The 22,329-nt window shown below is 46.8% G+C and overlaps 1 protein-coding gene across 1 annotated transcript in view; it reads right to left on the bottom strand.

Annotated features, from left to right (window-relative positions):
- Positions 1-22,329, bottom strand: part of CTR9 (CTR9 homolog, Paf1/RNA polymerase II complex component) — an 861,351-nt gene that overhangs the window by 551,903 nt on the left and 287,119 nt on the right. The window contains exon 9 of the mRNA XM_069623650.1: positions 2,884-3,120. Within this exon, the coding sequence (XP_069479751.1) occupies positions 2,884-3,120 (237 nt within the window). The remainder of the gene's footprint in view (positions 1-2,883; positions 3,121-22,329) is intronic.

Below are 22,329 nucleotides of genomic sequence, written 5' to 3' on the forward strand. Positions count from 1 at the left end.
GTTATCCACTTTAACAACATATTGGCAATAAGTGCCTCTTGTTGCTGGGTTGCCGTAGCGGCTCCCTTTTTAACTTTCTTTTGCTAATTGAGAGAAGTCATGGGTATAAAGGATATTTGGATCCCTTTTAAAAATTATATTCTGTGAAGCCAACACACCCCATCTTTTGTGGAGTGACGGCAAGAAACAATGAATCCCCCTTCGCATCAAAACTGTAACAATTCTGTTACAGGGACAAGCTTACCTTCAATGGCTGGTGGCAGTGATACCTTGTATTAATTTGGTGCACCTTTAACGCGGGCTGTGTTCACAGCTGCAGTACAACACACCTTTGGGTGCTCAATTTACCAAAATGGCCCCAGTCTTCTTTTTTCGACATTTTTGTGTTTCTTGTCCTATCTTGTTCCTTCCCCTGACATCCCGGGTGGGAAATTCCTTCGTGTGATTTTTTATCTTCGGCGGGAGTCCCCTGGACTCCCCGCCCAGGCTCCAGACTGAGGGCAGGAAGCAAGGGAGGAAAAGTTACAAAAGTTATTACTTACCTTGGATGTGTGATGCACTATTCTTAAAAGTATTGTTAACATCTTTTCTTGCCTTAGAAACTGTTTTGTCATTCTAACAGAAAGTAGATGTGAAGGTATATTACTCTCCTGTGATTAGATTGTGCCTCTTTCCAAAGGTAATGGGTTTGTTTCACCAGATTATTCCCGCAGGATAATTGTATGTCTCCTCCAACTGTTGGTATCACCAGATTAGTCCTGTTAGGATAACTGTACGAGTCTCCCCCAACTGGGTCTTGCTTGCCCTGACTTGCTGTTAGCCTGTCCAGAATAAGTCTGTATTAGGTTGTTGCCTACCTAGAATAACCGAGTCATTCAGTAAAGTGTAACATTCGGGTTCACTTTCCCTGTGCTATGTAACCCATAGTCTGTGGTTATAACTGTCCCTTATAAGTCCTACATCGGTCACTTGTATAGTTGGGAAAGATCAAACCTAGACTCCTTGTGAGATATAAAAAGTATATGGGTTTTACTTACCTTGAGTTAGCTGTGCGCCATCCAAAAATAAGTTACAAGAGTTACCGCTTATCTCAATCTGCGTTCCACTGATCTCAAAAACACCTGTAATTTAATATTATTACATCCTTAGGTTTTACTCACCTAGTATAAGTGAGTTATCACAAAAGTAGTTATATACCTAGAATACCTGTTCCGCTATTCACCAAAATTATATTGTCCAGTTGACTGATTGTGATTTGTATTGAGAGTCACCATACAACTGGTAGGGTCTACTGCCCCTGCATTACTGATAATTGTGAAAGTAACCATTGATTTCTTTCTCCCCAAGAATGCGTGTGACCTATACTGAATGTGTATGACAAGGTTTTTACTTCCCTACAACTACAGTTAGGTAATTCCAAATAAGGTTTATACTTTAGTCTGTGTACCTTCAAGTATAGTGTGTTTTTATCATTGTGATTTCATATAATGTGTTAGTACTTATTTACCACTAGACCTATCTGGGCATACCTGTATTTCTACATACATAATGTTTCAGTGTTTCTTTGGACCAATTGTATTACAATTTAATTTGTACAGATTCAACAGCCCTCTCTCCCTCCTAAGATAAACCTGGCTGCTCTTTCTACGCTACCATGAACTCAGGTGGTACAGCCTTATACTAAGAGTGGAGTCTTGTACTGCCTCAGTTGAATGGTTTTACAGCTTCAGAAAAACTGTCCCAACGTCTCCCCATAAGGATGCAAGACACTATACTCCAGGAGCTGTCAACCACTGTCAAACCTATTAGCAGACCCCTGCGCTCCACCACGTTCCCAAAGCGCAATAGCCCCTCTGACAGCTAAATGCGACTGGACCCACTCCTGTCAAACCTTACCCACCTGGGAATTAACCCGCAAAGAAACCTTCGCAGACCACCCCCCCGTCTGTCCCCCCCACCGTCAGCCAACAACGTTTAGCCCAGTTTCCTGTTAACCCCGGGACAAGCTCTACCACTCTGGGAATCAATACACAGAGCCACTACTGCAGAGCATCAACGCACTTATGTTTTAAATTTAAACATCACGGTTGGGTCATGTCATATGCCACCCATCGGGTACACAAGGCAGCATATGCTCAAGACAGACAATCCTGGCCTACATAGGAATTAGGCCAAGAACTCCCACACCCGATGAGCTATAGCAACTATGCTTGGTTGGACTCTGTTAGGTAAAATGTTCATATCAATGACAAATCTTCCTGAACTGTGTCAACCCAGAACTTGTTGCTTTGACTAGGTAACTATTTTACCTTGTCCCTAGGTGAAGGGGGATCATTTTCCTCGCTCACCTATTCTTTTACTCTTTTTGAAGGGTGATCTTTTTATGTCTCTCCATTGTGTATGGTTGAAATTCAAATTTCCTGCAACACTTGGGCTTAGGCTGGGTTGCCTTCTTCTGCTCCCCTGAATTTCTCTTTCATGTACTTGGGCGAACTGCAGTTCCCAAGTAGTAAAGCGAGATTTTTCATCCCGTTTAACATTTTATATAGTGAGCCAGCACACCCCACCTTATGTGGATTGCTGGGGGATACAATGTACTTACCTGGTAACATTTTGTTACAATTGCTAATAAATAATGAATGAATAAATGCTTGCAGTAGTTTTTCCTCCCCCAACATAATACATTTTAAAGCACAAGAATTACAAATAAAAGCATTTTTATACCTGGTAGTAGACCGATTTGTCACTTTTTCAATAGCAAGAAAAAGCCAGCAGTAAAAATGACAATTGTAAAGTCCACAATTCAAGCTAAAAAGGCATTGCTAACATCTTGTCATGGTCCAACATTCTAAAACTTTAAAGCAGTTTCATCCTGGAACCTACCTTTGCAGTGTCTCTTTTATCCTGGTCTTCGGAAGTCGCATAGAGGGATCCAAGAATTTTCATTGTCTCATAATTGTTGGGGTAGGCCTTCAAAACCTTTTCAAAACACTGTGAAGCGTTCTCACGGTCACCTCTATAGATGTACATCTGCCCTAGACCAAAAAACGGCAGTACGAAAGATGTAGATGCAAACTGTGTAGCTTGATAGTAGTATTGGAAAGCTTGATCATAATCCTCCTAGAATTTAAAAAAAAAACCACGTCACAAAACCGACTACATTAAAACATTTATTACTGTAGTGTTCAAATTCATGAATTAACATCAAACTCTAGCTCATTATTATGGACACCTTTTTAAGCTTCGTAGAGAAAAAAATAAATAAATAATAATTAAAAAAATAAATAATAAAAATCGCACAATAAGCTTCATGTGATGTTAAAAGGCCAAAACATGGATGTTAGGACAGTTTTTCTGAGGTCCAACTAAGGGCTTAGTAAAACCATTCAACCAAGACTACTCTTCGAATAAGGCTGGACCACCTGAGTTCTGGGTAGCGTAGACAGAGCAGCCAGGCTTATCTTAGAAGGGAGAGAGGGATGTAGAATCAGTACAAAGAAATTGTAATACAAATGATCCAAACAAACACTGAAACACTATGTATTGTTAACATAAATGGTTTATTTAAATACAAGACCAGATACATCTTGGAGTAGGGGGGGCGGGGATAAGTACCATCACATTATATATAACCATAACACTATGCTTTAAGGTGCACAGACCAAAGCATATAACCTTATTTGGAACAACTAACAGCAGTTCTAAGGAATCCAAATCCAATAGTTCCTTTTGGATTACTTAAATTAATACAGTTGTACCATGCCTCTCAGCAAGAAAATCACATAGTAAGTCAACTGGAAATTATACTTTTTTCTGAATAGTGGAACACTTATTCCAGGAACAGTATAAACCTATAAGTATGATAAAGTATAACAGTTGTTCTAGGGGAGTTGGACCATGGGGTGTAATATTAAATTACAGTTGCTTTTCAGTTCACAGACTAAGGGAAGCAATAACTTGTTAACTAAGTAGGACTGTTAGGCAAGATTTGGAGCAGTAAACTTTCGGTGCACTACAACAACCATGACCTCCTGGCAATAGTACCCCAACCTTTTGTATAAGTCTGTAGTACACAGGTTGGTAGTGTGATGAGCAGCCATCTCAAGAGCTCATCTCAAGAGGGAGAAAGTGTGAGGAACTTCTTGAGGGATATCAACGTATGGGCCTCTGCGCCCTAGAGTCTCTTGTAGTTCCAAACCCGTGTAGCATGCATATGAATGTCAAAATGGTGAAAAAAGTCCATCCACTCCGTTTAATGTAAAGTAGTACATGGTTACTTCATATTTGATCATGCGCCACAAAAGAAAGTTTTCACGCAATTGTTTATCTGAGTCCCAACTCCCAAATCTGAGGTCAATTTTTCCTGGCACTAGTTATCTGGGGACGCAATTAGAAGTTCACAAGTCTACTATTTAATAGGCTGCACAGTATACTCTAGAAACCAATGGGTCACTTTGCCCCAATCATTAAATTTCGAAGGCTGTATGATACCATTATATCTACGAGCTGCCAAAACAAAAATAAATAAAATTGGACAGGTGATACATGGTAAAGGATTATGGGCACCAGCCCTTAGAACATTTGATTAGTCTCAGTGCAAAAATATATGGCACAAGTATAATGGGTCGAGGTGAGATATTGGGCATCGCTAGTCAGTTAAAAACACAATGATCCGATCTCAAAACAACGGTTGGTTAGAAAACCCGCCTTCAAATATGTATGGATGAAAGCTCCAATGACATTTAAGGGTTTAGATTGTAAAAAAGCGTTAGCCGATTCAGTTTCATAACATCGAAAGATTAGGGTTGGAACCCAAAATCTGGCGACCGGAATTGAAAGAGAAGTGAGACTACTTCGATTTCCATAGTAATGTATGCCCAGTAAAAAAATACATTTGCTTTCAGACCGTGTTCGAACGCGGGTACGAACGCACGGACACTGTTAACACAGGACTTTTCAGGTAAACCCTAAAAGGAATGGATGCATCTACGAAAAGACTAAGATGAGTATACTTAATTGAGATGTGATAATTAGCAAAACATTTGATTTGGGGATTCAAGGCATTAAGCGATTTACGGCCACATAGAAATCATAAAAGGAAAAACACGCGCGTATCTTTAAAATCGATCAGCTTAAATTGTTTAGTGAAAAGCACAGGTCGGATTCAACAAGCAGGACAAGTAAATTACACGTGCTAACGCCCACTTATTGTAGCAAATATGTGCCGAATAAAGGCAGGACAATTTTTATTTGAATCAATAGGACATATAAACATCACGTGTTAGTGTGCAAAATGCTGCAGTAAGGATACATACGGAATAATTAACAGACTCTTTTACTTACTAGGAGGGATTTAACCCACGACACTTCTTATTCAAGCCTTTTTGAAAAATGATACAAAATGTAGTTAAGAGGTCCTTTTCCGCACAGGAAAAGTTATTCCTATACACTTTGTATTTAGCAAATTATCCATTACTAATGCTCATAGATGTTCTTTTTTTATTTCTCCCATTTTCGTGCATTCTCTTAAAACTATTTCCTAACTATCCCTCTCTTTCCCCATCCTTCAGGTCTGTGGTTCACTGAACAATATAATGTATGAATATGACCATCATGGATTACAAATATTAATTGATAATGTAAATCCAAAATGACGTTGCGTTGGTACAAAATTGTTCATAGGAATTATATGTGTAATGACGAATTTAAAATGATGCAATATACTTTTGTTTTATTTTTGGTTCTTGGATTATTTCCAATGTTTTGCTTTCTGCTGGTTACATTCATCACCCTTATGTTGTATTAATTCTTTTGAAAACCAATTAGGATTATTGCAAGAGGGGTCAATGTGGGCAGTAGGGGATGTACACAGGGATTCACGGTGACAAGTATTGAAATTAACTATTACACACATGGTTTCTTGATTAAACAATTATTAATTTATTTAACAGTCAGTTTGAGTAAACCTTCAGAAGAGGCAATGTAATAGTAACACAAATGCACTCCAAAATACACACTTAGTTTCTCTAAATCAGCAAGTATCCATTTGGGATGGCACACAGACACTTCCTACACCCTCAGATGACTTAAATAGCTAGGACACTGTGGGCAATAATATATCACTGCTGCATTAAGAGCAATACTGCAGCATGTCAAAGAAGGACAAGTTACTTCTTACCTTGTAACGTTCTTTCGACGGGATGTTCCTCCACCGTATTCCTCATCTTAGATATCTCCTTCCAGCTCTGCTGGCCTCAGAACATTTTTTCTCTCTAGAGGGCGCTGCGCGTCGACGTCCTCCAAGTCGATGTTCCTCGACAGCTGCCGTATCGACGTCGACGTCATCCTGCCTATAAAGGCTGCGCGCAGCGTCCGTTGCTCAGTTCCGTTTTGTAGCCCACAATAATACTTTCTGGACTAACTAATCACCCTGAAGGAGCGTAAGCTGCAACAACAAGGGAAGTAGAACTGCGGGGATGGATGGGAGGGTCGATGAGGAATACGTCGGAGGAACATCCCGTCGAAAGAACGTTACAAGGTAAGAAGTAACTTGTTCTTCGAAGGGATTGTGTCCTCCGACGTATTCCTCATCTTAGATAGGCTCCCATAGCAGTATTCTATTATCGGAGGAGGAAGTACTGACTTCACGCTGTCTTCTATTGATGAATAGAATGCAGTACAGCCCTTCCAAACCTAGTCTCTTGACTGGAGGAGGAATCCAAATTGTAAAAACATGTAAAGGTATGGACAGACGACCATGTAGCGGCCGCACATATGTCTTTAACCGGCACGCCTCTTTTGAGGGCCGATGAAGCTGCAATACCTCTGGTCGAATGAGCCCTAAGGTTTTGAGGGGGCTCTTTCCCTGCCAGTTTATAACATTCCAGAATGGCTAGAATGATCCATATGGAAATGGTCTGCTTAGTTATTGGTAACCCCAGCTTGTGACCTGCGTAACCTACAAGCAGCTGGTCTGCCTGTCTTATCCTGGCTAGTCTACTGATGTAAAAACTTAAAGCCCTCCTAGGGTCTAGCCTGTGTAACCTCTCTTCCTCTTTCCCGGGGTGAGGAGGAGAATAGAAAGATGGTAGGGTAATCTTCTGAGTGATATGGAATTCAGAAACCACCTTTGGGAGGAAATTAGGCTTCACTTGCAGGACAAACTTTGTCTTTGTGAAATATTGTGTGAGGGGGTTTACAAGAAAGAGCTTGTAATTCGCTCACCCTTCTAGCAGATGTAAGTGCTATTAATAAAACAGTTTTAAGGGTAAGGAATCTTAACGAACAAGAATGGAGAGGTTCGAAAGGTGTACCCATCAGGAAAGTTAGTACTAAGTTTAAATCCCATAGGGGAACTTGGAATGGTCTTGGGGGATAAACATTGGTTAACCCCTTTAGAAACTGTATTACCAAGGGTAATTTGAAATAGGATGGTTCTTCCGCAGTACGCTTAAAGATGGATAGCGCTGCGAGATAGCCCTTAATGGTGCCAACTTGAAGGCCTGAATTTGCCAAATATAGTAGGAAGGACAAAACCATTGGGGTCGATATTCTGTTCTCTACACCAGCTGCAAAATCTGTTCCAACGGCAGCGGTATAAAGACTTTGTTGCTGGCCTCCTTGCCGAAAGCAACACCTCCATAACAGCATCAGGGAGGTCCCAATCCTTGTACCTCAGCCTTTCAGAAGCCAAGCGTGAAGGTTGAGGGTTTTGATGTCTGGATGGAGAACCTGACCTCCCTTCTGTGAGAGTAGGTTCTCTCTGAGTGGAAGTCTAATTGGAGGGCAGATGGACAAGTCTAGAAGGTCCGGGTACCACGTTCTCCTGGCCCAATCCGGGGCAATTAGGATCATGGTTCGCCGGAATCTTCTCAACCTCCTGATCATTTGAGAAATGACAGGTACCGGTGGGAACGCGTACAGAAGCGGAAACTCCCAGTCCACTATGAACGCGTCTCCCAGAGCTCCTCTCGGGGGAAATTCCCTTGAGCAGAACAGGTCGCATTTCCTGTTTAGGCTGGTGGCGAACAGATCTACTTGAGGGGTTCCCCAAAGGGCGAAGATCTCTTGAAGGACTTCCTGAGCTAGCTCCCACTCGCGGGAGACTCTGTTCTGCCTGCTCAGAGCGTCCGCTGTCAAGTTCTTCTCTCCGGCAAGGTGAACTGCCGATAGAGAGATTCCTTCTTGGATTGCCCAAAACCAGAGCTGCATTGCCTCTCTGCACAGGGGTAGTGATCCTACGCCTCCTCTTTTGTTGAGGTAATGCATGGCCACCGTGTTGTCCGTCATTATCAGGACGTTCTTCCCTTGTACAGCTGGCAGGAACGCCTTCAGCGCAAGTCTGATGGCTCTCGGCTCTAACAGGTTGATGTGTAGTCTGGACTCCGATGGAGACCAACGACCGCTGATGGTCAAGTCGTTGGCGTGGGCTCCCCACCCCGTGAGTGAGGCATCCGTGACTACTGTTATCTCCGGCCAGGGTTGCCAAAACTGTTCTCCTTTCAGAATGTTCTCCAGAAAGGCCCACCACTGAAGGTCTCGAGCCACCCTGTCGGGAACCTGAAGAAGATCTGTCATTCTCCCTGAGAATTGTGACCACTGAGTCCTCAGTGCCCACTGGAGGGATCTCATTCTCAGGCGAGCCTCTGGCACTAGGAAAATGCAGGATGCCATGAGGCCTAGCAACCAAAAAAGTCGAAGGCTGGGAGACGTTGGGCATGTTGGAACTTGGTAACCATCTGTAGAATATCTTGAGCCCTCAACTCTGGTGCGAGGCTTTTCCCAGGGAAGTGTCCAGGATCGCTCCTATGAACTGGAGTCTCTGCGATGGAATAATTTGTGACTTCTTTAAATTGAGGGAGAAGCCCAGTCGGTGAAGGAAGTGGCACACGTGATTTAGCTGGATCTGAGCTTGTTCCGGAGAAACAGCCCTGATCAACCAATCGTCCAGGTAGGGGTAGACGTGAATCCCTTCCCTCCTTAGACTTGCAGCCACTACCGACATTAACTTGGTGAAGACCCTCGGGCGGAGGTCAGCCCAAATGGCAGCACTCGAAATTGATAGTGAGAGTTGCCAATTGCGAACCTCAGGTATTTCCTGTGTTTGAGATGGATAGGCACATGGAAATAAGCGTCCTGAAGGTCCAGAGATACCAACCAGTCCTGGAACTGAAGGGCCTGGAGGATCTGAGAAAGAGTGACCATCTTGAATTTGTCTTTTCTGAGGAATTTGTTCAATTCTCGCAAGTCCAAGATGGGTCTCAGTCCTCAGTCTTTCTTTGGAATGAGAAAGTAAGGGGAGTACCAGCCCTTGTTCCTCTCCGCTACAGGTACCGGTTCTATGGCACCTTTCTCTAGCAGGTCCAAAATTTCCTGCAAGAGGAGCGGATCTGGAGCTTTCTGAGAGCTGATCCCCGGTGGATGACTCTGAGGTATATGTAGGAAAGGCAGGCAGTAACCTTGGGCAACTGTTTCCAATGCCCAAGCATCTGACGTGATAGCCTGCCATACCGCCAGATGTTGAGTCAACCTGCCTCCTACAGGTGTCCTGTGAGGGAAGTCCTCACAGTGGTTTTGGGGCGGCTGATGCAGATGCCGATGGTAAAGAGGCACCTGCTGTTGCTGCGGCTTTTGAATATCTACCCCGTCCACCTCGGGTAGTTCTTCTTTGTCCCCTTTGAGCCGGTCGTCCTCTACCTCTTCCGAATGCGGAGTAGAAGCGAAAAGACTTGCCTCTCGCAGAGGTTCCTGTGGAACGAAAAGGAGTCTGACGGATTGCAGCTCCTAGGGATTTTGCTGCTGCTTTTGAAGTTTGCAGTTTCTCTAACCTGTCATCCGCCTTTTTCCCGAACAAAGAAGAGCCATCGAATGGCATGTTCAAGTGCCTGGCTTGCACATCTGGGGCAAAACCAGACTCTCAACCAAGCGAATCTCCTGGTTGATGTACTTGCCGCCATTGCTCTGCTGATACTGTCAGCCGAATCAATGCCCGTCTGGAGGGATTCGCACATAGCGTCTTTACCGTCCTGTATAATATTCAGGAACGCATCCCTTTCTTCTCCCTCCGTGATGCAGTCAGCCGCTGTAGAAGCACACTCCCAAAGTGTATGGCTGAACCTAGCAAGGGTGCAAGTAGCATTAACAGATTTTAATGCCATGCTACATGCTGAAAAGACTTTCTTTGCCATAGCATCATATTTTTTATCGTCCCTGTCCTGTGGGACGGTAGGACAAGCCGTCTTGACATCGGTAGAGGATGCTGCCTGTACCACCAGACTTTGTGGGGATGGGTGTTTAGACAAAAACTCTGGGTCTGTAGAAGATACCCTGTACTTTGTAGACAGTTTTTTATTTACTGCTGGTACTACATCTGGGGTTTCCCAGTTTGTCATGATCTTTCTCTGAAGAGCTTTATGAAAAGGCACCACAGGATCCTCCTGTGGGCCTTTGTCAAGAATATCCGTGAGGTCATCTTGTTGGAAAGATTGTGAAGGTGCAGACCACCCCATGAACTCTGTGATCCTGGCCATTAAGGCTCTATAGGGGGTTTCAGCATGCTCCCCCGGGTCTGGCTTAGCAAACTCCACCTCAGGGGAAGTGTCTAACGCACTTGCCTCATGTAAGGAATCATGAAGATCCTTTAACTTGCGCTCTTCAGAGGAAAATTCCTCTCTAATTGGGGTTACAGGTCCCTGCAACTCAAATGTGTCTTCCTGTTCAGACAATTCACCCTCTTCCAAAATTGAGGACATAGTTCTCAATTGTTCTGAACTCATAAAGGGAGTAAATCCCATTTCCAAGGCAGAGGGTGCCGAACTTGTCATTATCAGCCTCGAAAACGTCGATGTCGTCGACGCCGAAGGCTTCGAACGTGGCGTCGAAAACAAAGGCGGAGGCCTCGAAGACCTCGACAGAATTGGAATTCTACTCGACAATCTCGAAGCCATCGACGTCGAGGACCTGGGGATAGTCACTGGGTGTGTCGTAACCGTGACTTTTCTTGGCGTCGACGCCGGTGTCGAAGCTGGCGTCGAGTCGACAGACCCTTGTGTCGAAGGTCCCTTCGACAACGGCGTCGAAGACACCGACCTCGGCGTCGACGGAACCCTTGTCGATGGCACCTTCGAGGAAGGTTTGGAGGTCATAGTCCTACTCGGGGGTTCGAGACGCGCTCGAGAGGTTTCCTTCGCCGGGTACTGCGACTCGCGGCGTTTTTGACCTTTGGGTCTTTCGACCAGAGCATCGCTCTCGGCAGTCTTCGAGGGGGTCGAGGCCGCTTTCTCGAAGACGCTCATCATATTTTTGCGGAATTCCTCCCATTCAGCCCGGGAACTATGTTTCGTGGGGCAAGGGATTCTTTTTGGCGAAACAGAGGAAGAGGAAGACGGAGAAGGGGATCTTCGACGTCTCCTCTTCGAGTGCTTCGATCTCGAGTGATGGGACCCACTCCGAGACCTGGAGCGCGAATGGTGACGAGGAGACGAGTGTCTCGACTTCGTCGACGAAGAAGAAGCTTTAAAAGTCTTACCTTTCTCCAGCTTCCCCCTACGCTCCTTCAGGGCCTTAGCTGTCATGGACATACAGTCCTCGCACTCCGAACAATGGTGTTCAGCTCCCAAACACCACAGACAAACTCTGTGAGGGTCAGTCAACGACATCTTTTTCCCACAATCTCGGCATTTCTTGAAGCCGGATCGAGGAGTTGTCGGTTCCGACGAGGAAGCCATCGAGTACGGATCGAATGACTCGAGGTAAATAGGATTAATCTGACTAAGAACTGAGCAACGGTATTCCGAGGCACTGAGTAAGCGCGGAAAAACGGAACTGAGCAACGGACGCTGCGCACGGCCTTTATAGGCAGGATAACGTCGACACGGCGGCTGTCGAGGGACATCGACTCGGAGGACGTCGACGCGCAGCGCCCTCTAGAGAGAAAAAATATTCCGAGGCCAGCAGAGCTGGAAGGAGATATCTAAGATGAGGAATACGTCGGAGGACACAATCCCTTCGAAAAAGATTAGAATAAAACAAGAGATCTCACAAATATTCTGAAGCAGGTAAGTACTTTTGGAAACCCCCCAATGCAGAGTGTGTTCACCCATCCTGGAAGGAAGACAAAACAAAGTCAGGGGGAAGAAGAGTCTTTCAGGAAGCCAGGCCAGGCCAAAGTCAATTGGACAAAAGTCAGCTCATGAAGCAATTCTTGCAGGTAGACGAAAGTCTTGCACAATGTTTTGCAAGTCTTTGTAGAAAAGGAGAAATCAAAGTAGGGCCTGTTAGGGAGAATTCTCAAAAATTTGCTAATTCCCTTCAGCTTAGACACTCCCGGCAACTTTGTTGGATTTTGAGGACTTGATTTTGTTTTCTGGAGTGCGTGTCCCTTTTTTTCCACTCATCTTTTCATTTGTGTCACACAGCACCCTCGGTGCAGTGGCATAGTGAATCCTTTCAGGCTGTCCCAAGGTTTAAATACATTCTCTGGGATAAACTACTGTTTCCCAGAGAATTTAAAGTGAAATTGACTTTACTAGTATTTTTAAATTCCTAGACCCAGCACACCCTATCCTACAATAGAGTGCTGGAGAGGGTACTTAGTATCCCCTATGTCTAGATACTCATGGGGCAGTCAAATGCTACCCTTTCCTCTCAGAATGGCTGATGGCAGTGGTTTTACAACAAACTACCATGATTTTTGCCGACCGCGGACACCGGTTAAATCGAGGGAGCCATGTTTTTCAAGATGGCGTCTGAGCCCCCTTTGTTTACACATGACCTGGTCTTTTCGCAATTTCTTTTTGGAAAGGTCCTTCTAGAGTTTGTCTCTGCGCGCCAAACCCGATTTGGTCCCTTTGTTCCATCGCCTTTGGCGGGCTTCAGGACTGAAGACCGCCTCTGGCGCCCAAGTGTCTGGGGTAGGCAGGAAGTGAGGGAGGTGCCCAAAACTCCCTGTGCTTAGGCTACTAGGAGTCCCAAATGCACTGTGGCGTGATTGGCTGGCTGACTGTCCGGCAAGGTCAGCCACCCTGCTGGGTGAATGGCAGCTAGGCTGGAATGAATGGGAGGCAACTGGATAAAAGATAAAAGCCGAGTCTCTTGGCTTGGAAGGCAGAGTCGACCACTGGAACGAAAGAACCGAAGAAGAGCTTGAAGAGGACGGCTGCTGCAACTCCTGGACCGTTGGTTTTCCCGGTGAAGCCCTGCTGCAGGTCTCAATTGCCAAGTTCATCTCAACAGAGAAGCCCCACAAGGACGACTTCTCCCTTTGTGTTGGTGGGACCAATCAGCAAGATTCAGAAGACTGTGTACCATACAATGGCACAAGGTCCCAAGGTATTGGGGTATTGCAGCCCAGCAATGTGGGATGGCTCACAATACAGGTCTTGAGTCTAGTGGTTCTCCCCAGGCTCTGGGCCGGGGTTGTCAGTTTCAGGTATTGGAAGGAAGTGCTACAGCAGGCTTCTGTTACACAGCAGGCTCTCGGGTCACTGGAAACCATCTCAGCTGCGTTTCCTTCATCATCCTCTTCGGCTTTGGTTCCAGTAGTAGACTTGTCAGCAGCTTCCATGCAAACTTCAAATTCAGTGGCTGTTTCGTGTTTCAGCTACTACACTGGTAACAACGCTGGTCCTGGCCGTCAAGGTGGACTGCCGTGCTTCTGAGGTCCTGCACTCAGCTGAGGAGGGTCAGGCTCGGTCGGTCAGACGTCGTGGGAGTGCGGAGGATCTTCCAAATGCTTTTGGCCAGCTTACAAGCAACACACAATCTGGTGCCCCTCTCCCTGGCTCTACAGTTTCCTGCAGCACTCTGAGGAAACACAACCAGCTCCGAGAAAGGTGTCCAGGTGGCTTACTTGGGAGTTGATTGGTCCTACCAACTCAAAGGGAGAAGTCGCCCTTACAGGGATTCTCTGTTGATGCGAACGCGGCGTTTCGGAAATGCAGCAGGGCTTCACCGGGCAAACCAACGGTCCAGGAGTTGCAGCAGCCGTCCTCTTCAAGCTCTTCTTCGGTTCCTTTGTTCCATTGGTCAACTGCCTTCCAAGCCAAGAGACTCGCCTTTTATTCAGTTCTCTTCCATTTATTCCAGCCTAGCTGCCACTCACCCAGCAGGGTGGCTGTCCTTGCCAGACAGTTAGCCAGCCAATCATCACAGAGTGCATTTGGGTCACCTAGGAGACCAAGCACAGGGAGTTTCGGGCACCTCCCTCACTTCCTGCCTACCCCAGACACTCTGGAGCCAGAGGCAGGTTTCACTCCTGATGCCCGCCAAAGGCGAATGAACAAAGAAACCAAGCCTGGTTTGGCGTGCAGAGAAAAATACTAGAAGGACGTTTCCACAAAGACACAGGGAAAAAGGAAGACCGGGAACCATGTTTGCAACGATGACTGGGCGCCATCTTGAAAAACATGGCTCCGCGATTTAACGTTACCGGAGCTACGAATAGTTCGCTGTCGGGAAAAATCATGCTTAGTTTGTTGTAAAACCACTGCCACCAGCCATTCTGAGAGGAAAGGGTAGCATTTGACTGCTTCATGAGCATCTAGACACAGGGATACTAAGTAACCCCTCCAGCACTAAATAGTAAGATAGGGTGTGCTGGATCCAGGAATTTAAAAGACTGGTCAGTCAATTTCACTTAACTTACTCTGGGAAACAGTAGTTTATCCCAGAGAAGGTATTTAAACCTTGGGAAAGCCTAAAAGGCTTCCCTGTGTCACTGCCAAGAGAGTTGTGTTGTTCGCTATCCTGGTCTGATAGGCCACAGAGGAGGCGACCTTTCTGCCCATGACATAGATCTTTTTGCTCTCCTTATCAGGTGGAGCCTCGGAGGAAGCAAGGGGTGTGCCTGCTCTTTTTCTAGTTGTGGTGACAACTAAGGAGTCTGGTTTTAGTTGCCCTCTAATATATAAAGGGTATGAGGGGGCAGGCCTGAATAATTTGACCACACGTGGGTTAACGGCCCGTGTGAGATTAGGGGGCTTCTAAGGATGGCTGTATTCTGCGTTGCACTGATTTTAGTAGCAGGATAAACTGGGCCACTGTCCTCATGTCCCCAAGGATTTGTTCTTCAAAGTCTCTATCCTCCTGTACCTCCTGTGTGTCAATCTGAAAGTCTTCAGCCGCCTTGGCTAATACTTCATTGAAGAGGGGTTGATTAACAACAGGGGAATCGACAATAGGAGTGTCTTGGTTAAGAGGGGAATCTATAGTGTACATGTTAGCCTCTTGGTCTGCAACTGGGCCCTCATCCCCATAAGGTTCATCCATATCCTCCTCAATAAGTTGAGGGTCAGATGCCTCCACAAAGGAGAGATCTTCTTGGTCTGATTCAGGGTCATAGATATCTATGATCGCACTTTGTAAAGGAACATTAGAGCGAGACCCCTTAGAAGGGGTTGAGTAGGTAAGGCAGAGCCGGAAGGGGCTGTGGTGGGAGGAGTGGAGTGGAAACTCTGAAAGTAATCTGGGTTTTTCCCGATAGAAATTGGCCATAAAGGTCATTCTTCGCATTACTCTGCCAATATCTTGGGAAGACCATTCTTTGGAACTTGGGATCACCACAGATTCCGAGGAAAGTCCTAAGTCCTCATCAGTGGGAGGTACCACTTTAGGCCTAGAATCTTTAGGTGTAGAATCCTTAGGTTTTTCTATGGGCTTGGATAGTTTAGACTTTTCCTTTTGCGGTGTCCTAGGGCTCTTTCTCCTACTGTCCACCCTCACCACTCCTCTCCCCTCTCCATCTGTGCTCAATGACCCTCCTTTAGCCACCCCCCACCATCCTTCTCATCCTTTCCTCTTTTCTCCCCTGACGAGGTCGCTAGACAACTCCGACCTATGAAAGCCTCGTCAAAACAGGTTCATCCCTGTTCCTCTAAAACCATCAAGGACCACATTGACACCCTCGCTCTGGCCCTTGCTGATTTTTGCAACCACTCTGTTGCCTCAGGATCTTTCCCCTCCCTTCTGAAGCACTCCCTTGTGCATCCTCTTCTCAAGAAACCCACAGCGGATCGATCTTGTCCAGCTAACTATCGCCCAATTTCCATTACTCCCCTTCTGGGCAAGCTCCTGGAAAATGTGGCCATCTCTCAGCTTAACCTTCATTCCAATTCTGTTGGCTGTCTCCATGACCACCAGTCTGACGCCAAAGCTGCCAGAAGCACGGAAACTGCTCTCCTGAACATCTGCTCTCCAACCTTGACTAACATTCCCTCTGTCTTCATCCTCCTCGATCTCTCTTAGACGGGGTCAACCATACCATCCTGCTCAACCGTCTCTGTGAAAACCTGGGTATCACTTATCAGGCTCTGGCTTTCCTCTCCGATCAACCCACCCAGGTCCAACTTGGGTCCTTCCTATCATCTATCTTCCTCTCTACCTGTGGTGTTCCCCAGGGGTCTAACCTCTCGCCCTGGCTTTTCAACCAATACCTGGCAACTCTCGCCCACTGCATTGCCATTTTCTGCTCAAATTTCCAGTGCTACGCTGACAACACAACTCATTTTCAGGCTGCCCTCGGCCACCTCCTCTCCCTCGCTCATCTCTCATCTCTGATTGCCTAACTGCCATTCAAGATTGGTGTGCCGCCTATGATCTTTGAATGCCAGCAAGACGGAGATCCTCCTCATCGGCACACCTTCACCATCCTTTCCCCTCACACTCTGGCTGGATTCCCTTGGCCCTCCTCCTACCCTCTCCTGTGAGGCTAAGAACCTCAGGGTCATATTTGACTCCACCCTTTCCTTCTCCGCCCACATCTCTGAGGTCTCTAAAAAGTCAAACTTCCTTCTGCACCTCCTCAGAGGTACTCTGCCTTTCCTCTCCTTCCCCCAGAAGCTCATGGTATCCCAAGCTCTGGTTCTCTCTAGGTTGGACTATTATAACAGCCTCTTTCTAAATCGACCTGCCTCTACTCTCTGCAACAAATCCAGAACAGGCCTGTGAGACTTGTACTTGGCCTCAAGCCGAGGGATCGGATCTCTCCAGCTCTGAAATCTCTCCATTGGCCTCAAGCCGAGGGATCGGATCTCTCCATTGGCTCCCAGTGGGTGCAAGGATTAAAATCAAAATCCTCTGCATTGTCCACAAGGCTTTCGGGGTCCAAAATACCTTCAGCTATCCCTCCGCAAATACCTCCCCTCTCGAGCTCTTTGCTCCTCTACCTCTAACTCCCTCAGGGTCATTTGTTTTTCAAAGAAACAAGCTGGGGGTAGTAGATCTCGGTCTTCCGCTGGGGCCTCCCTCTGGAACAGCCTCCCTGCCACTCTAAAATTTGAGAACCATCTCTGGTTCCGGGAGCACCTCAAGACCTTCCTCTTTTCTTCTGCCTTCGCTCCCCCTCACCCCTGCTGATCTGTTCTCTCTCTTGGCACCGTGCACTTGGCCACCCTCTGTCCTCTGGGCCCGGGTACCTACAACCCTCCCGCACTGCCTCCAGGCCACCCCTTGCATTGGGGTCTGTATCTGTACCCATACAGCCCCCCCTTTTTCTTTCTGCACTTATCAGACCTACCCTGTCTGCTGCTTTAAACATAGCACTTGAAAATTGCTGGCTGCACTACCACCGTTTGTTGTCTTTATTATTTATTTACTTATTATTTATCGGTTTCTCCTCTACCTCGCGCTTTCCACTTCTCCCCCCTTCCATGCACTTTTCCCCTCCCCTCTCCCACGGACTTGCAAGTTCTCAATGTCAGTGGGACTAGTAAGATCGCTGTTTTGTTCTCCCCTGCTCCCCTCCCTTGCCTTGTTGCGCTCTGAAACACTTGTGTACGAGCGTGATAGAAATAAAATATCAATAGGAGAGCTTTTGTCCTTATGAGTGTTTTTTGAGGTCTTTTTGTGATGTTACCCCACACCCTTGGGCTCAGAGGAGTGTTTTACAGACTTTTTGAGGCCTGCCGCCTTATCCGACAATGAGCTTTGAATTTCGGATGTGGATGCCAAAGTCTCGTCCATGGACAATCTACCTTCGGAGGGAGTTTTGCGAGCAACACCCTTGTCTTTCGACAATTGGACCCTGTCGTGCGGTGATCTTGAACGAGATTGCCCAGAGGACCGGGCCTCAGCGGACCTTTCTCTGGGTGTCGAACACTGTCGAGTACTCGACTAGGGCTTATGTGCTTGATGTGCGTTTTTGTAGAGCTGCCGCCGCTGGGTGTAGTCCCCACAACATGGCCGCCAGCATGTCCTATGGGGTCGGGGGCCTGTGCTTCAGTAGCTGAAGCTACTCCCATCACCCTTGCCGTTCAAAAGTACTCATTGCTGCCATTGCTAAAGGTTCCCTCTACCTCCATGGCCTCGAGTTGTCTGGCGTAATGGGCCCAGCGTTTTCGTGGAGCGGTGTTAGGCAGAAACCTGTGCCGTTCCCTTAGGGAACACTGCAAAAGATTTAAGACTACAGGTGTTGGCAGTAAACCCACTTGGTAGCAGTCTGTACCACCCAGATTTACCTGGTAGCTGTGGATGAGCAGTCAGACTTCCCTCAAGAAGGGTTAGGCAGTATGCAAAGTATACTCAATAGGCACTCAGATACAATAATACAAGCAAACACTGACCAGAGCTTTGGTATCAATGTATATAATTATTTATTTAAAAAACACACAGTTGAAACACTCCAGCACTCTTATTGTAAACTTATCCTAAACACAGTTACTATTAAGATATATACACCCCTTTTTCCCTATTAGATAAATCACAGTAAAACACCACTTATTTTCATACAGAGGTGAGCGCTTAACTAGATTGCACTCTAATAAGTTTGTGAGAAAGGGAGGGAAAAAGACAGAATATGAATAGGTACACCACTCTATGATTCAGGAACACTGTTAGCAAGGCAGAGAGCAAAAAGTCACTGGTGAGCCAAAGTCCAAAGGCTGGGCCCACTCTTAGAGAGCAGAGCACAAATGCGCCCAAGATCACACAATTACACTAGGCTTAGAAAGTCTTGCAGAGAGTTCAAGAAGAGTTTAGAGGCGCTTAGAAAATTTTAGCCAAGGTGTCCCAGGCTAACCCAGGTTCGAAAGCCCGTACAGTCGGTAGCAAGGGAAGCCAGGCGGGACACGGTACCTTAAGTGGGAAGGATCCTCCAGCGGTGGCAGTTGTTCCTGGTAGTGGGTGCAAGTTGCGTCGTCGTCCAGCAGAAGAGAAGATCTCGACTTGGAGGAAAGATGAAGGTCGTTGCACTACCAGGGAAGAAACCAGCCGTGGAGTTTTCCGGTTAAAGGTGGTACCTTGGTTTCGCGGTCGTGGTATAACGTGGTATCCCGGTTGCCAGGGTGCTTGGCACGGGCAAGGCGGCCACGAGGTAAGTCGGGAAAGCGAAAAGATGGTGAAACTGGTTATCCCCACCAGTCAAAGGAAGAAGACTCTCTGGCATTGGGAAAAGTGGTGAGGCAGTCCAGCAGGGCTCCACCGGTGGTGGTGTCGTGGCAGGTCGGCTCAGCTTCTCCCTCGTCGGATTCTTAGGACCTGTGGCGACTTCTGAAGTTCCAGTCCCCAAAGCCCTGCTTTTATGCAGCAAACCCCCATTCACTCAGCCTAGCTGTCACTCAAACATGCTAAGTGGTGAGCCGGCCGGCTCACCACTTGGGCCAATCAGGATGGAGTGCGACTTGAGTTGCCTAGGCAACTCAGTCCAGGGTGCCTAAATTTCCCTCCACCCCTACTAAGTACCCCAGACAGAGCGGCACCACTTTGGAGGGCTTCTGTGGAGAAGCCCGCCAAAAAGTGGAACAAAGGGCTCGACTTGGGTTGGAGTCACAGAAGAGAACACAAACGCCATTTTAGAATCAAGTTTTGGCAAAAAATACCAACCGGAGAATTAATATTAATTAAAATAAACCGGCGGTATGTTCGAGGCTACCGTAAATAATTAAATAAAGATAGTAGCCTAAAACAATGGGAAATCCCATACGAAAATATTTGCGATTGAATATAAAAAGTAGTATCCACTGCCACCAGCCAAAACTCGATCAGGGGGGACGGAGACGTGCCCCCTCGACTAACAGACCCTTGTACTGGTTCTGTTCAGAATTTAAGACTAGTAAAGTCAATGGTGACTTTACATGCCCTGGGAGACAGTAGTCAGTCCCAGTGTATGGAGTCTATACTGGGGGGCCACTATGACACCCCTGTGTCACTGCACTGAGGGTGCTGTGTAACATCACAAAAACACATGAAGCCCTATGGAGTAAAAGACCCCATAGCCCATTAAACACATCTAGATTCAAAAAAACACACTCAAATCATGCCCAAGAGTGAGGGTAAAAGAGTCTCACTCTTGGCAGGAGAAAAAAATAAACCCCAAAAATCCAGCAAAGCTGCTGGGGGACTCACTAGGTTAGGAAATTCAGCCTAAACAGAGAATTCTCCCTAACAAGCGGTCCTTTAGCGTCTTTGGCTTGAAGAGCCTGCACGCTCAACAAGATGTTTACATGTGGTCTCTTGGAAGACAAGTTACAAACTGAGTGTGTCTAACCATGGAAATTTTCGGTTACACTTGAGCAAAATTTAAAAGGTTTATTTTCCATAATTATAGGTTATGGCAGATGGCCAAACAAAGTGTAGGAAGGGGAGAACATGCATCCTAAAATGCCCCCCCCCTCTCCCTACTGTCTCGGCCAAGGCCGGGGGTGGCCTTCCAAGGCCAAACAGTCCATTGCGGTGGTCTGCGACGGTCAATCTTTCTGTCTTCACCGGAGTGGTGTTTCGGAGGTCGGTGAAAGGATAGAAAGAAATACTATCGTTAATTGTGAAAAGTCAATGGCTTTGTGCCAAAAGGAACTCAGCTATATGCGTCCGTCTAGCATGGCGGAAAAAAACAATCCAAGGGACCTAGACGTGTGAGGGATCAGGGATCATGGGTACAGCGGACATCACACTAGGGATAGCATTACTGGCATGCCCTTTCGACATCCCTTTGAGATTCGAAAAACAGCTGTAACACTCTGCAGCTTCCACTAGATGTCAGCCTATGCATGCACAGCATGTGATCTAAGCAGATTCCGCAAGCCTCAGAAAAAGAAAAAAAAATGTGCAGTAGCGGCCTTGAAGCTATGGTTAAGTTACTCATAGAAAGAGCACTTTTTATGCAGCTTACAACTTCGTTCCTCCTCGACTAATTCTCACCAAACTTTGCAAAACAGGTATATGGGTGGCTCAATTATTTCGCCAAGTCGGGCAAGGTGTCGTGCGGGGGGGCTAAGTTATAGAGGGGGTTCCCATTTTTTTTCCCCATAGACTGAATGGGGAAAAACTTTGCGCACGGCTATAGCCCGAACAGCTGGTCGGATTTTCACCAAATTTGCGGCGGGGGCTTGAGCTAGAAAGCGTGCTTTTGTGTTTTTGGTGGAAATCTGACGAGTACTTCTGTTGCGAATCACAGAGGTGTACGTCCAAAAAAATGTGTGATATCTGGGTCCACTCCACTAACTCATTTCCCTGTTCGCTCCGCGGACCGCAGTCTGATTGGCGTGTGGCACACTGTGATGTCGTGAAAATTGGTCGCGGCCGGTGGTTGGCTGGAGGGAAGCATGCTGTGCATCAAAGATTTTGGGAAACGCCGACATGGTGTATCAGAGGATAGTGTTGCGGTGTGTGTGGCAAGGGTGTAAGGCATTGTGAGCATGGCTGGGAGTGTTTTAAGTATTGGTGTGCACACTGAAAGTGGTCTGATGAGGCTTCGCTTCTGCGTCTCATTTACCTGTTCGCTGAGCGGAGAAAAGTGAGTGCACTGCAGTGTGCGGTCACAGGATGTCTGTTAAGTGTTCACTGACAGCGGCATGTTGTATGGGAGGACAATGAGGTGGAGAAATACACAGCGAAACTTAATGGACATTATTTGGTGGTGGGAAGAAGGGTTGGAAAAGGTGCGGAAGTGAGAAATGGTTCATGTGATATACCTCATTTGAAGAAGACGCTGCCTTGTCAGCGGTAGTAGATCATACTCCGCCAACGCATGGGCGTAATTATAGGGGGGGGGGGACAGGGGTTTTTGTCCCCCCCCCCAATTCTGTGGCATGCCTTTTTGTCCCCCCCAACCTTTGGAGGGAGGGCAGGGGGGCCGCAATCATCAATTATGTAATTGGACACCATGAGTCCTGCTGGGATGCCCAGCAAGGCTTGCGCCGTCTCATTACATAGCTTAGATGCCTGGCAGCCGCGATGCCACACATTCAGGGCCGGGATGCCCTGCCTGGCTCAGTCCCTCACCCTGGATGGCCTGACTCAAAGTCAGCAGCCAGGGTGCTGAACAGGGTGTTGCAGGGCCTGGTGCCGGTGCTGCCATGCTAGCAGCAGCACTTCCAGGGGCCGCGCAGAGAATAGGTT

This window comes from Ambystoma mexicanum, chromosome 11, assembly GCF_040938575.1.
Source record: "Ambystoma mexicanum isolate Mex_15411 chromosome 11, UKY_AmexF1_1, whole genome shotgun sequence".
Lineage (NCBI taxonomy): Eukaryota > Metazoa > Chordata > Amphibia > Caudata > Ambystomatidae > Ambystoma > Ambystoma mexicanum.